General features: G+C 41.0%; 1 protein-coding gene across 2 annotated transcripts in view; it reads left to right on the top strand.

The window, feature by feature from the left end:
- Positions 1–3,890: 3,890 nt before the first annotated feature.
- DCAF10 (DDB1 and CUL4 associated factor 10) overlaps positions 3,891–14,372 on the top strand; it is a 53,506-nt gene continuing 43,024 nt past the window's right edge. The window contains exon 1 of one of the 2 annotated variants that reach the window (XM_028493791.2): positions 3,891–4,569. In XM_028493791.2, the coding sequence (XP_028349592.1) occupies positions 4,019–4,569 (551 nt within the window). In that variant the 5' untranslated portion in view covers positions 3,891–4,018. The remainder of the gene's footprint in view (positions 4,570–14,372) is intronic. The other variant, XM_007107108.4, reaches the window with a different exon arrangement.

The raw sequence follows: 14,372 nt of genomic DNA, 5'->3' as shown, positions 1-14,372 counted from the left end.
TGTAGATTTGTAGTATAGTCCGAAGTCAGGGAGCCTGATTCTTCCAGCTCCATTTTTTGTTCTCAAGATTGCTTTGGTTATTCGGGGTCTTTTGTGTTTCCATACAAATTGTGAAATTTTTTGTTCTAGTTCTGTGAAAAATGCCAGTGGTAGTTTGATAGGGATTGCATTGAATCTGTAGATTGCTTTGGATAGTAGAGTCATTTTCACAATGTTGATTCTTCCAATCCAAGAACATGGTATATCTCTCCATCTATTTGTATCATCTTTAATTTCTTTCATCAGTGTCTTATAATTTTCTGCATACAGGTCTTTTGTCTCCTTAGGTAGGTTTATTCCTAGATTTTTAATTCTTTTTGTTGCAGTGGTAAATGGGAGTGTTTTCTTAATTTCATTTTCAGATTCAGTCTTACTATCCCCCAGCCTTCCCTCCTGACCCCACCTGAGGGGAGACCTTGAAAATTGTTCCCTGAGGGCCTCTGTTGCCAGCCAGAAGCTAAATGAGATAGGTGCATCATCCCCTTTTCCCTGTTGAGATCCTCCTGCCTACTCTCCAGACCTTTGCTCATCCAGGATTAGTCTCTCAAGCATTGTCTCCCTAATGACCATAGGATATACTGTCACACCATAGTTTGCTGAACTGTTCTTCTTATTTTTAGGTGGTTAATGGTTTCCAGTATTTTGCTTCAGCAAGGGTAATGATTATTAGTATAGTCATTGGAATCAAATACACTTGGATTCATATCCCAGCTCTGTCACTCTCTAGCTGTGTGACCTTGGGGAAGTGTGTGACCTCTCTGAGCTTCAGTTTCTTTGCCAATAAAATGGGGAGTGATAAAAAGCATTGCTTCCTAGGATTTTTATAATAATTACATGAGATAGTGAATATGAAGCATTGAGTACATGCTTAGCACATATTCATTGCTTAAATATCAGCTATTAATTTTGCAAATATTGTGTCTTGTTTAGGATTAAGTGGGGACAAAGGGATAATTATCTAAGCTTCACTTTTCTCATACAAAATGGTTGGTATTTGGGGGTCCTTATGTATTAAGAGTCTCTGAGTCTTGTTTCTGAGGTTTTTGATGCAATGGGTGTTTAGAGGAGAAAGAAGTAGTTGGAGTGAGCAAAGATTTCCCGGCAGAGCTAGAGTTCCAGGTTTGCATTATATTGAACTTGACCAAGATACTTACCTGTCTGGAAAGTTTATTTTGGCCTGACTTTGCCTCTTTAATCTTGGGTTTTTTCATTAATGCTTATTTTGTTAGGCCTTGTGTTTTATTGGCTGTATTGTGATGGACAGAGATTCTGCTTCTAACTGTGTGTTTTCTTGCAGGTCTGTGTGAACTGGAGAAATTCTGACCTCCCTGCCCAGGAAAAGGCAACGCTGGAATTTGCACTTGCTGTTTCCCGAGCTGATGACATAAGAGATGACCATTTCAAAAAGCTTGAGGTGCATGGATTCAACCAAGAAGATGCCTGGGATATAGCTGCAATTTCAGCTTTTTATGCCATGTCCAACTGCCTTGCTCATTTTGTCAATCTTGTTCCCAACAAAGAATTCTATTTGATGCGCAGAACCAATGATGTCAAAGACATCAGGAGTGAACCTGCTGCTCCCAAAGTATAAAAGTCTGAACAGAAAGGCCAGTATTTACATTTCCAGCACATTGCATTATAAGACACCAGTTGGGAAGTAATTTTTTTAAATGTTTAGTCAATGGATAGGGAAGAAAGTAAATAAATTTGTTCCCTGCCTGCTTGATGAGATAGATCCTAAGGGACACGTGATATCTGGGCCTCGGGGAAACCTTTTACTTTTTTACTTTTGTTGTGATCTGAAAGGAGCATCAGGGACAAAGGAGTTCAGAGGATGCTTTAGGCATTTCTGATGAACTGATATCTGTGAATTTCAGCAATTGAAGTTGAACATATTTTAGCTTTTAAAAATAGTGTTACATAGAAATTGGTCTATATAGACTGTGGTTTGAAATCAATTCTGTGTTAACATGGTGGTATACAAAGGCTCTGAAAGGGAGTGGGTAAATAGAAGCAGGCACCAAGTTGTTCTATCTTTAGTGCCTTCTCCATTAACCTCCAGTGATTTTTGTTTAAATCATGGTCATGTCAATAGAATTTTAGTCCTTATGTAGTTTATCCTTATTTTAGGTTTTAGTAAAAATTATGTGGAACAAGAGGGTGCTCATATTTTAAGCAGAAGTGTAAGAAAAAACCGACCCTGACATTACAAAGCAACTCGTTCTGCATGTTACAACCACCACTGCCTTAAGTGTGTGGCTGTCTTAACTTTTCAGGAGTCATTTCCATTATCTAACTGATAGAGGTACATGCAAACTTACAAAATGTTTTTGTTCCCATTTGACTTCTTTAGATTCTCTAAATTGCCAGGGAATAGTTCTTAATCAGTTTGAGGGCAATAGTGAGTTAATTTTGAATTGCCTGAACTGTGAAACCTGGTTATCTTGAGACAGCACAACTCTTGTTGCAGAGCTTGTGTTTTTCTGTTGGAACTATATCTTAAATACCTTGGAATATGTAACCTTTTAAAATTGACTTTTGAGGGGAGGAGGCAGGGTCATAAAAAAGAAAAAAAGGAAAAAAATTGAGTTTTATTTTACTTATTGAGAAAGTTAATAACATTGGTGAATATATCATGGTCAAGGTTTTATACACCAAAATAATTTTAGCCATTGGCCATAACTCGGGAATCAAGTAGAGGGCCTTTATTAAGTATTTATTGCAGCCAGAAGTTGTAGGTCACTAAGGGACATTATTTGTTAATTATAAAACAGACCTCTACCCCTAACATGGGGAATATCTCCAGAGTAATGGCTGCCTTGATCTTCTCTGAACACTGGCCACTTGCTTCTTGCCATTTTTCAGTCAGCTCATGGACAGGAGAGTTGAATAACTACTAACTTTGCTGGTGGGAGGAACTGCTGAATGTTCAGCCCTCTCTAAATCTCATTCCTTTACTTCTGAGATCTTTCACACTATCCTAAACAGTCACCAAATAGGAGCTTTCTACAACTCAGGTCTTGATCAAGGCCTAGAAGGGTTGTCAGTTCTTATACCTACCTCTTCTTATACCTCAGGCTTCCCTTCAGTGAAGACTCTCCTTCCCTCCCCAAGAAACACACCAGTTCGTTAATCTTTTTCTGCAAACAAGTCCTATGTATTTATCTTCAACAGCAGTGGTGAAGGGCCTTGCATCTGTTATGCCCTCCATGCCCTGCTTGGCAGAGGTAAGCAGGACTGACGGTGGGCTCTATTGCTTGTAAGGCTGAATTGATTCAGGTCTTCAGCTCCCCTCAGTGACTCCTGACTGGATATATGTTCCTTCCTGCAGAGAGGAAGGCTTTGGCCTTGATAAAGTCTTGACCTAGTAGGTCAAGTAGCTGGGAGTTGGGCAGAGCTCCAGCGCACCAGTAAGCCCCATTTTCCAGGCACTGTACAAACCAGGGCTTTTTAGTGCAGAAGGTAACCCGAGTCCCTAGGTTCCCAGGCTGTGTAGGCAGCACACCGTGCTACTTACTATGCGTGAGCAGCCCATAATATGGTCATTTCTTACCTTCGCTGGTCTCAGTGTAGAGATGATTATGTAAACAGTACATAATCATACCCAGCCTCTTGGACTGACTAGTCAGGCCCTGTCATCCCCAAGGACACAGTCTGGTCACTGACAACCACATACTGACAATGTCGCAAGCGGTGCCCAGGTGCTAACGTTACTCCATGCAGCCCAGACCCTGGGCATCCTCAGTTGCGCGCCCACGCAGCTAGTCGCTCCAGACCTCCAACGCTCCGGGACGCGGTACCCACAGTCGGGCGGTGTCCCCGCTTTCTTGGTCCCCAGCGGATGATGGCCGAGAGGCGGCTCGGGTTTCCCAGCCGGTGGGGTTAGGCCGCCGCACGCCGGAAGTGGCGGCTGGGGCGGGAGCGCTGAGGTGTCGGCGGGCGGGGCAGCAGCCAGGAGCCTGGGGTCGGGGCGTTGGTCATGTTTCCCTTCGGGCCCGGTAGCCCCGGAGGGGACAGGGCGGCCGGAGCCGGGGCTGAGGAGCCGGCACCCCACGCGAGACAGGCGGCAGCTGCCGGGCCGCTCCCTTTTCCGCCCGCGTCGCTACAGCCGGGGGCTGACGCAGCCCCTCCCCCGTCGCCTTGCGGGAGCCCTCGCCGCCCCTGCGCCCCTTCGCAGCCCCAGGCTGGGCGCGCGGGGGAGCTTCGGCCGCCTGGAGCTCTGAAGTCCTCAGCCGCTTCCGCCCAAGGAGAGCAGTCACCGCCCTCCCCGCCGCGCCGGCAACCCGGGCCTGACTGCAGGGCGGGGAGCCGGGGCCGGCACTGCCTCAGCGCCCGCCTGGGCGGCCCTGGCGCCCGGCTCTTCGGGTGGCTGAGAGAGCGCAGCCTGGGCCGCGGGCTGTTCGTGGATCCGGCGCGAGACAATTTCCGCACCATGACTAACCTCTATGGTTCCATCCATCCCGCGGACTCGGTGTACCTCAGCACCCGCACCCATGGGGCCGTCTTCAACCTCGAGTACTCGCCCGACGGGTAAGCGCGGCCCCTCGGAGGGCGGGGACCCGCCTCCGCGTGGCGCGGCTGCCGGTGGGCGGCTGCCCGGGGCCCGCTCGCTCGGCCCGGGCCGGGGTTTGCGAGTCCGTTTGGGGCGGCCGGCCTTCGTGCCCCTGGCTCTTTATGAAGCGCTCTGTCGCTATTGCAGGCTCCGTCCGGCCCTTGGAGGTAGGCGAGCCCGGGACTGGTTTGCTCCCCTTCAGGACCGGCGCTCTGTGAAGGACAAGTGCTAAAAGCCTCCCGACAGGTCTGTCAGAGCCAGTCCAGAGCTAGGGTTTGCTGGCACACCGTAGATGCTCAATAAGTACACTTTGAATAAATGCCCGTTCTTTCCCTGTCACACTAGGCTTGTGTTTTTCCCACCTAAGCTTGGTCAAGGGTACGGAGCCTGCAGACTCCCTGTTCCCTGTGCTGACTTGCCCTGAGGGGACAAGTGCGCGGTCCGTCGTTCCTTTGCTCCAGTAAGATACTAAGACACTGCAGAGAGGTATGTTGTGATGTGGGACATCTGTGAAGTTCCAGGCTAGACTACATTCTTCTGTTAAGGGTATCCAGCCTTTCTCCTGGCTGACTAAAATTTCATGTTTGGCTTCGGTTTACTTTGGGCTATGGAGAATTTTCAAAGTGATATATGTATGTATATATATATATATATATTTTACTGAACGAGGTAGTTTATTACTGAAAGGGTGAGAATAATCAGGATATGACGTTAAATTTATGATATATATATGTATATATATATATATATATATATTTTACTGAACGAGGTAGTTTATTACTGAAAGGGTGAGAATAATCAGGATATGACGTTAAATTTATGAGCGCAAATTTCAAATTAATTATGTACATGTGCACATACATGAGCAAAAGAAGCTTTTTTCTCTGAGAAGGTGGGTAAAGCTAGATTGTGTTTTTCTCTTTGCAGTAACTGAGGAACAAGGGCAGAGCGTGGTTAAGGAGACTCAAAAGAAAAGAGGAATACAATTCAACTAACAAATAGAGGATTAGTCTTCAAGGAAGACATACAGGGTTCTCAGAAATTTGGCCAAGATCAAGTATAGAATATTATTCTAATTAGAATAGAAATTTCAGGTAAGGAAAGGACGATTAACTAAATCTAAGTTGTAACTGTAAAGCTCCCCAAGTTCACATGGTTAGCACATAGGAAAAAGAGGATTTGAACTCAGGCAGTCTAACTCCAAAGAGTTCTTAATCACTGTACTAATACCAGATTACATGGATAATTACCTTAAGAATTAGCATTTTCCTACCTGAAGATTAATTTAAAATCTATTATAACAAATATATTCTAACATTAAATACGGCATGTTCATCTATTTTGAATACTTGTACTGTTAATCTTAAAATACCACTTTTTCAATAGGGAGTTGCTTTTCAATTTTCTGTACCAATGAAAAACATAATTTACAATTCTCATAAATATATAAATTGGCGCTTATTATTCTGGAGCACTGAGGGAAGAAAAAATCTGTTTCCCTCATTGGCTCAGAAGCAGCCACTAAAATAAAAAGCTATAACTTCCGAGATGTTCGCTTTCCTGCTGACATTAGTGAGGCTGGGGCACTCCAAGCATGGAGTACACCAGAGCCATTTCAGCTTCTGCTTTCAGGAGAACATAGAATGGTAAATAGAAAAGGACCATATTATTAGGGAAAACACTTTATTTCCAAGTTTCTAAAATAGTATTAAAACAATAAGGGAAAAATGCAAATTATAAAGTAGTATGATGGCACATCAATCACAACTTCCTAACAAGCCCTTTCAACATTCAGTGCTAATTGCTGAAACACTGAAATAAAGTGATGTTTCAATTATTTGGTTTTAAACAATGACAGGTTTAAGATTCACCTGATTAAAAACCATCCACATCAATATAATAGCATATCATAAGATAATTGGCTAACAGTTTTTGCAAATGGCAGTTGTTAACGTATTTCTTCCACACATATAAATGTTGTGCTGAGGAGGGCAGTAAGATGTTCTTTTCTACCTTTCTTTTATGATGGGTTGTAGAAGCATCCATCTCTTCCTCTCCTATATTATCAATTTGTGAAGTTGGACTATAATTCTTCTCTCCTCTTCTTGCCTCTGGAGTCTGTCTGCTACAGCCTGGATAGCTTCTGTCCATTCTTCCCTTTCCTCTGGAGTGTCTACATGAAATGTTCTATTAACAGTGGTCCACTGGAGACATCTGATAATAAATGTGTTTGGCTTTGGTCATTCTGTTTTCATTAACTGGCATTTTGCTACTGAAAAGTTGTTGAGGGAATAAGGTAAATCCACATCTTGGGGTTTCTCTTTATATCCTATGAATGAGGCATCTGTCTTCAAAAGGAAATATCTTGGCCTCCAGTTTTTTATATATTCCCCCCTCTTCTGAACCCAACCTTCTTTCACAGTGGTAACATCGCTCATGATGGTGCCCCTCTGAGCCCCCAACTTGGAGAAAAGGTACTTTGTGATACCACCTTTGAGGTTTGGATTCTCTGCTGCTGCTGCTGCCCTTCCCGCTCTCTAGTGATGACTCAGCCTCCAAAGGCAGCAGCTGCCTGCAGCTGCTCTGTGTGTGTGAGGGGGGTGCGGAGGGGGGATGGCAGGCAGCAGGCTGCAGGGGAGGGAGGGAGGGAGCTGGCTGGGCCGTGGAGCTGGAGCGGGAGGCTCAAAGTGATATATATTTTTTTAAACTTTGTTTTGTGAGTACAGGAACAAGTTCAACAGCAATCAAAGGAAAAAATTTACACATGGTTCCACCATGAGCGGACATAGATAATACAACACTCTTACCCCATCAAGGCCTCTGGATTCTTAGTCATTTGCTTAGCTGTTCATTATCTCATTCATTCATTCCCTCCCTCGTTCAGCAAATATTGGGTTGGCCAAAAAGTGCCTTCTGTTTTCACCAAGATCTTTATTGAACAACATGGTCATCCTTTTGTTCCACTATCTTCTGCCATTTTTCAGGCAACTTCATAATTCCATCTTCACAAAACTTTTTTTTTTTTTTTTTTTTTTTTTTTTTTTTTTTGTGGTACGCGGGCCCCTCACTGTTGTGGCCTCTCCCGTTGCGGAGCACAGGCTTGGCTCACGGGCCCAGCCGCTCCGCGGCATGTGGGATCCTCCCGGACCGGGGCGCGAACCCGGTTCCCCTGCATCGGCAGGCGGACGCGCAACCACTGCGCCACCAGGGACGCCCCTTTTTATCTTTTTGAGCAAAGAACTGTTCCAGGTGCCTTTTACAGTCTTCCAGGGAATTGAAATTTTTTCCATTAAGAGAATTTTGTAAAGACCTAAATAAATGGAAATCTGAAGCTGCAATATCTGGTGAAAACGGCGGATGAATCAGAACTTCCCAGCCAAGCTATTAACAGTTTTTGCCTGGCCATCAAAGAAACGTGCAGTCTTGCGTTATCCTGATGGAAGATTATGCATTTTCTGTTGACTAATTCTGGACACTTTTCGTCGAGTGATGCTTACAGTTGGTCTAACTTGTTGGAATTAATCATTTGGGTTTTTTGGAAGGAGCTCATAATAGAGGACTCCCTTCCAATCCCACCATATACACGACATCACCTTCTTCGGATGAAGACCAGCCTTTGGTGTGGTTGGTGGTGGTTCATTTCACTCGCCCCACGATCTCTTCCGTTCCACATTATTGTACAGTATCCACTTTTCATTGCCCATTACAATTTGTTTTAAAAATGGAACGTTTTGGACTTCCCTGGTGGCACAGTGGTTGAGAATCTGCCTGCCGATGCAGGGGACACGGGTTCGTGCCCCAGTCCGGGAAGATACCACATGCCACGGAGCAGCTGGGCCCGTGAGCCATGGCCGCTGAGCCTGTGCGTCCGGAGCCTGTGCTCTGCAACGGGAGAGGCCACAACAGTGAGAGGCCCGCGTACCACACACACACACACACACACACACACACACACAAAAAAGGAACGTTTTCATTACGTTTAAGTAGAGAATCACATGCAGAAATATGGTGAAGAAGGTTTTTTTTGCTTAACTTATGTGGAACCCAAACATCAAAGCGATTCACATAACCAAGCCAGTGTAAATGATTTTCAGTGCTTGATTTGGATATTTTGAGTATGTAGGCTATCTCCCGCATGGTATAACGTTGACTGTTCTCAATTAATGTCTCAATTTGATCACCATCAACTTTAACTGATCTACCCAACCATGGAACATCGTCTAGCAAGAAATCTCCAGCATGAAACTTTGCAAACCACTTTTGACACGTTTGATCAGTCACAGCGCCTTCTCCATACACTGCACAAGTCTTTTTTTGCATTTCAGTTGTGTTTTTACCTTTCTTGAAATAATAAGGCATAATATGCCGAAAATGTTGCTTTTTTCTTCCATCTTCAATAATAAAATGGCTACACAGAAATTCACCAATTTTGATAAGTTTTTAAAAAATACACACTGATATGACAGCTGTCACATACAATCTAACAAAATTGTTTTGAATGAAGTTAAAGACACCTAAGGGCTACTAGAGCCATTTTACAGAAGAAGCTGAACGAACCTTTGGCCAACCCAATATTTGTTGAGCACTTGCTGTGCTCCAGAGGCAGAGGTGGCAGTGGTGAGCAAACCAGCTAATGGCACCGCTTTCATTGGTCTTGGGACCTATTGGTTCAACTAGACATTAATAACCATACTAAATAATTTCTTAATGTATATTTACAAATTGTGATACAGGCTTGAAAGAATCTGTTGTGGACTAGAGTTTTCAAGGTTTCCCTGAGAAAGTGACACTTGACCTAGATTGGAAAAATGAGTAGAAGATAAATTAGTCAAGATAGTGTTTGGAAGGGGATAGTAATACTTTAGATGGAGGAACTGGTATGTCAAAGGACCTGTGGTTGGAGGAGCAGCGTGTCATGTTAGAGAAGCTGAAAGAAGATAGGTTAACAGAGTAAAAAATTGTGCTAAAGAAAGACATAAAATGTGCTGACAAAGGAGCAAAGCAACAAAATCTGGAATCACTGAGCGAGTACACCCTGTTTCCTTTCACTGTTGCAAATGCTTTTTCTTAATCAGACTCAGTTCTGGGATATCTGGGGTTTCTCCCTATAGCAGTTGACTTGTAACAGTGACTGTGCACCTGAGTACAGAGAAAATTGGTGAGGGGAGAAACTATTTTGCTGAAGTTTATCCATGGAACCTCCTCTCCCCACTTCCTTCCTCAAGCCTGTTCCTAAAGCTTCTCCCAAAATACCAGGAGTCTATTCCTCATAACCCTTCAGTTCCTCTCTTCAACATATCCCAGTTCCTCTCCTCCCAACCTCCGGCCTTCAGAAGTAGCTGTTTCTACTCTTTGGAGGTGGGATTTTAGGTAGAGGGTGAGAGGGATAGAATGAGTTATGAAGAAGGAATTCTCATTGCCAGTGCTATTAGAATGAGGAGTATATTACTGATAGTTCTTGTTTGAATCTGGGCTACATTTTCCTATAGTAACATTTTTGTAAAAGGTGGTTAGGTACTCTAGTACTTAAAATAATTTGATAATGTGTAATTATGCAATTAATATGTACTTACTTTAGAAAACATAGGCAGTAAATGAACTAAAAGAAGCTAAATATCATTTATGATCCCAGAGGTTGAATGGCTATCTAAGGAAATGTTTTCCTTGTATATATTTATTTTATTTATTTAAAAAAAAATTTTTTTTTTTTGGTCACACTGTGCAGCTTGTGGTATCTTAGTTCCCTGACCAGGGATTGAACCCAGGCCATGGCAGTGAAAGTGCCGACTCCTAACCATTGGACCGCCAGGGAACTCCCCGTGTATGTTTATTTTAACATAAAGATAGAATCAACTATTTTGTAGCCTGCTTTTTTTCATATAATATATTGCAAATTATTTATGTTAATGAATATATTTCTACATTATTTAAAATTTTTCATTAGTTTAAATAAACTCTCTCTAAACAAATATTTTAGATTTATGTATGCCCTTATGGTAAGTCCCTAGAATGAGTCAAAGTTATGAAGATTTTGGATGCCTATTATTAAATTGCCCTCTGTGAAGACTGTACCAATTCTTATTCCTATCAGTCCCATATGAAAGTGCTTGTCTTCCCATACCCTTGCCAATATTGCACATTGCCATACTTTTTCATTTATGTCAAGGTGGTAGGTGAAAATGGTTCAGTGTTTTAATTTTTTAGTCTTTTGTCTACATCTACTAATATACCTCAGATTTTTATAGGACTTAAAATGGTTTTATATAAAATGACATACTGTGTTAAATGAAATGATTTCTCATATCCTTCAGTCATATATGAGTTAAATCAGCTTACTGGATACCGTAACCACTGTCACAAGGACTTCTCAGTACAAAAAGAAGAGGTGATACAGAAGGTAAGAATTAAAATTGTGAATTCAATAGAGACCAGACTAGAATTTGGCACTTAAAAAAAAAAAAAAGAAAGGATACATGGACTAGAAGGTAATTTCTAAAGAATTCCAAAAATGTTTTAAGCAATAGCAACACTGTCAATATAAATCTGTCAATTCCTAAAATGACATTTTGAAAAAGGAAATATGTGAATAGATAATATCGGACTTTCTTAGGCTATCCTCTATGAGAACACATTAGGCACTGCTGTAGAGAAAATTAGTGTATTGGAAAATAGAAGTGAAGAAGTTATCCAAAATGCAGACAAGAGAGACAGAGACTGAAAATATGAAGGAGGCTTAGTGACGTGAAGCGTAGAGAGAAAATGCGTATCGTGTACTTGGTCAGTTCCTAAAGAAAATGAGATAGATAATAGGGTAAAACAAACTTGAAGCAATAATAGCTGAGAGCTTTCCAGAATTGAAGAAAGGTACCAAACCATGATTTAAGAAGCCCAGCACACCCCAAGCAGGAATTCTCCCTAGCCATGTAGTGAAACTGCAGGACAACAAATATAAAATCATGAAAGCTAGAGAATAAAACCTTCAAAGGAGTAACTATGTGAGTGAAAGCCAATTAGTCATCAATAATCATGTAAATTAGAGGACAGTCGTGATTATTTTTTACTATGCTGGAAAAAACTGCCAGTCTAGATGTCTGTACCTAGCAAAGATAGGTTCTTTGTTCTTGGCAAGAACAAAGATGAAATAAATAGATATGCACCCAGTCACAACTGTAAGGTCAGAGATATTAGAAGGAATGAAGAACAAAGGAAGTGGAAAATTTGTATGCAAAATTAAATCTGATTTTCTCTTTTGGGATTAACAAAGATGTAGCTAAAATAGTAGATAACAATAGCATATAAATTATGAAGGGATGCTCTAAATTCCTTTTTGCTTTTTTTTGAGGAAGAATTGTGATATATTAACTTTAGGCTTTAATGTGTGCGTACCACCAAAAGACAAGTAAATATATTATTTCCAGACTAGTAGAAGAAAAAATTTTGGAATGAGAAGAAAAAATTCCAAAAGAAGTCAAGAAAGGGAAAGGAGAAAAAAGTAGAAAAGGTATAACAAAAAGCACAAAGTATGGCTGAAAATAAATCCAAATATTACTAATTATAATATAGAAGTACTAGTACTTCTTGTACATAGGATAGAGAGGATATATCAAACACATTCTAGAAGGATAGAGAAAGACATATCAAACACATTCTAAACAAAAGAAAGCTGGTGAGCTATATTAATATACAAAATAGGCTTTAAGGCAAAAAAAAAAATTACTAGAGATAGAAGTTTACTTCATAATGATAATAGCTCAATTCACCTGGAAGATAAAACAGTTCTGAAATTGAGTTTTTTTTATTTATATACATCAAAAATTGATAACTTCAAGGAGAAAAGAGAAAAATTTATCATCATAGGGGATGATCTTAATACACATCATAGCATACCTCAGTTAAACAGGCAGACACAAACATAAGGGTACACAAGATAGAAACAGCACCACTTAAAATCTTGCTCTAAAGGGCATGTATAGAATACTGCATTCAGGCCTGATATTCAGCTAGTACACATTGGTTCAGCTGTACCAGTTGTTAAAATATTAATATATATCCATGGTGGTTGAGTAGTTAGTTACTGCCCCAAGCTCACTGAGTGCCTTCCTAGTGCTTAAACACCTTCCATAGGATCTCCCAGAGTAACCCATTATATAGCAACTAAAGATTTAAGAACTGGCACAGCAAGCCAAGAAACATCTTACTAGAGAGCTTTAGCATCCACTCTGAGCTCTCCTCATGCCAGGTATCCTCCACCACACAAAATCCATAGGCAAATGCTGAGTGACCATTTGGCTCCCCTTAGTGTGGGGCTGCCCTGCCTTTCTCACACATTCTCCCAGTCATTCTCACATGGTCATTTGTGGGAACTGCAGCCTCTGGGGAGATCCAGAGAGATGAAAAGAACAGTTAGATGAGAGTAATGGCACTACTGCAGGCACCATCGAAACATTAATTCTCTTGGCAAATTGTGCATGCCCATTGCAGGATACAATCCATGGCAGGTGAATGAGGTCTATGAGGATGGTTTATGGATGAATGACTCCTGGGATGTACTTCCCTAATTTTATTATTCTTACTGAATTTCACCTTTATTTAGTGGGATAAGTTTGCCAAAAGCCACTGAATACATGCCCACCGTGGACATTAATAACACTCTATTAACGAACTTGACTGCCAACATAAGTAGTCTCTTTACCAGAAACATTTAGTTGAGAGAACTGAGAAGCTGAAAGGTCATGAAACACAAAGGATTTGTATTCTGGTTTATGCTGTTAACTGCTGTATTACATTATGTCTCATTTGGGCTGAGGGATTAGGTTTGATATCATTAAATATGATGTATCAGTAAATTATTTTGTGACTTAGTTATTAATATAATTGAATATAAAAATTAACAGCAAGCATTATAAGGGCCAAAAAATTTTTAATATACTTACTGTTAACTGCAGCAAAAGCTGAAAAGAGAATTCAGCTCCCATTAACAATTCTGTTGCTATTAAGAGTGATTTTTTAAAAATTATCAAGTCTACAGGTTACTTGATGACTACCTATTTATGAGGAATTTTTAAAAATTGAAGTATAGTTGATTTACAATATTGTGTTAGTTTCAGGTGTACAGAAAAGTGATTCAGTTATATATTTTTTTTCAGATTTTTTTCCATTATAGGTTGTTACAATATATTAAATATAATTCCCTGTGCTATATAGTAAATTCTTGTTGCTTATCTGTTTTTCCTATCTGTCAATCCCATACTCCTTATTTATCCTTCCCTCCTTCCCTTTCCCCTTTGGTAACCATAAGTGTGTTTTATATGAATGACTACCTGTTTAATGTGGAAATTCTTGGAGGGGCTTTATGCAATTTCCTGTGGCAGTTCATGGTTCAGACAAAGGCATCTGGGTCAAAAAAACGATTATGGCTACAATTTCCAAAAATTAATAAATGATTGGGAATTACTAGAATAATTTGATGAACAATTTGAGTTAGAATTAATACCACTTGGCAAGCATTTTTATAACCTATAGGTTAGTTTAATTTTTTAATGTTTTAAAATTTTTATTCATGTTAATTTATATTACTATTGAATATTTAATATTTTTTTGAATATCACATTTGACTATATGTAAGCTGCCTCATGGGTTTTTTTTTTTTTTTTTTTTTTTTTTTTTTTTTTGTGGTATGCGGGCCTCCCTCTGTTGCGGCCTCTCCCGTTGCGGAGCACAGGCTCCGGACGCGCAGGCCCATTGGCCATGGCTCACGGGCCCAGCCGCTCCGCGGCACGTG

This window comes from Physeter macrocephalus, chromosome 9, assembly GCF_002837175.3.
Source record: "Physeter macrocephalus isolate SW-GA chromosome 9, ASM283717v5, whole genome shotgun sequence".
Lineage (NCBI taxonomy): Eukaryota > Metazoa > Chordata > Mammalia > Artiodactyla > Physeteridae > Physeter > Physeter macrocephalus.
Note: the sequence above shows the minus strand (reverse complement) of the source record. Positions and strands in the feature narration are given on the sequence as shown.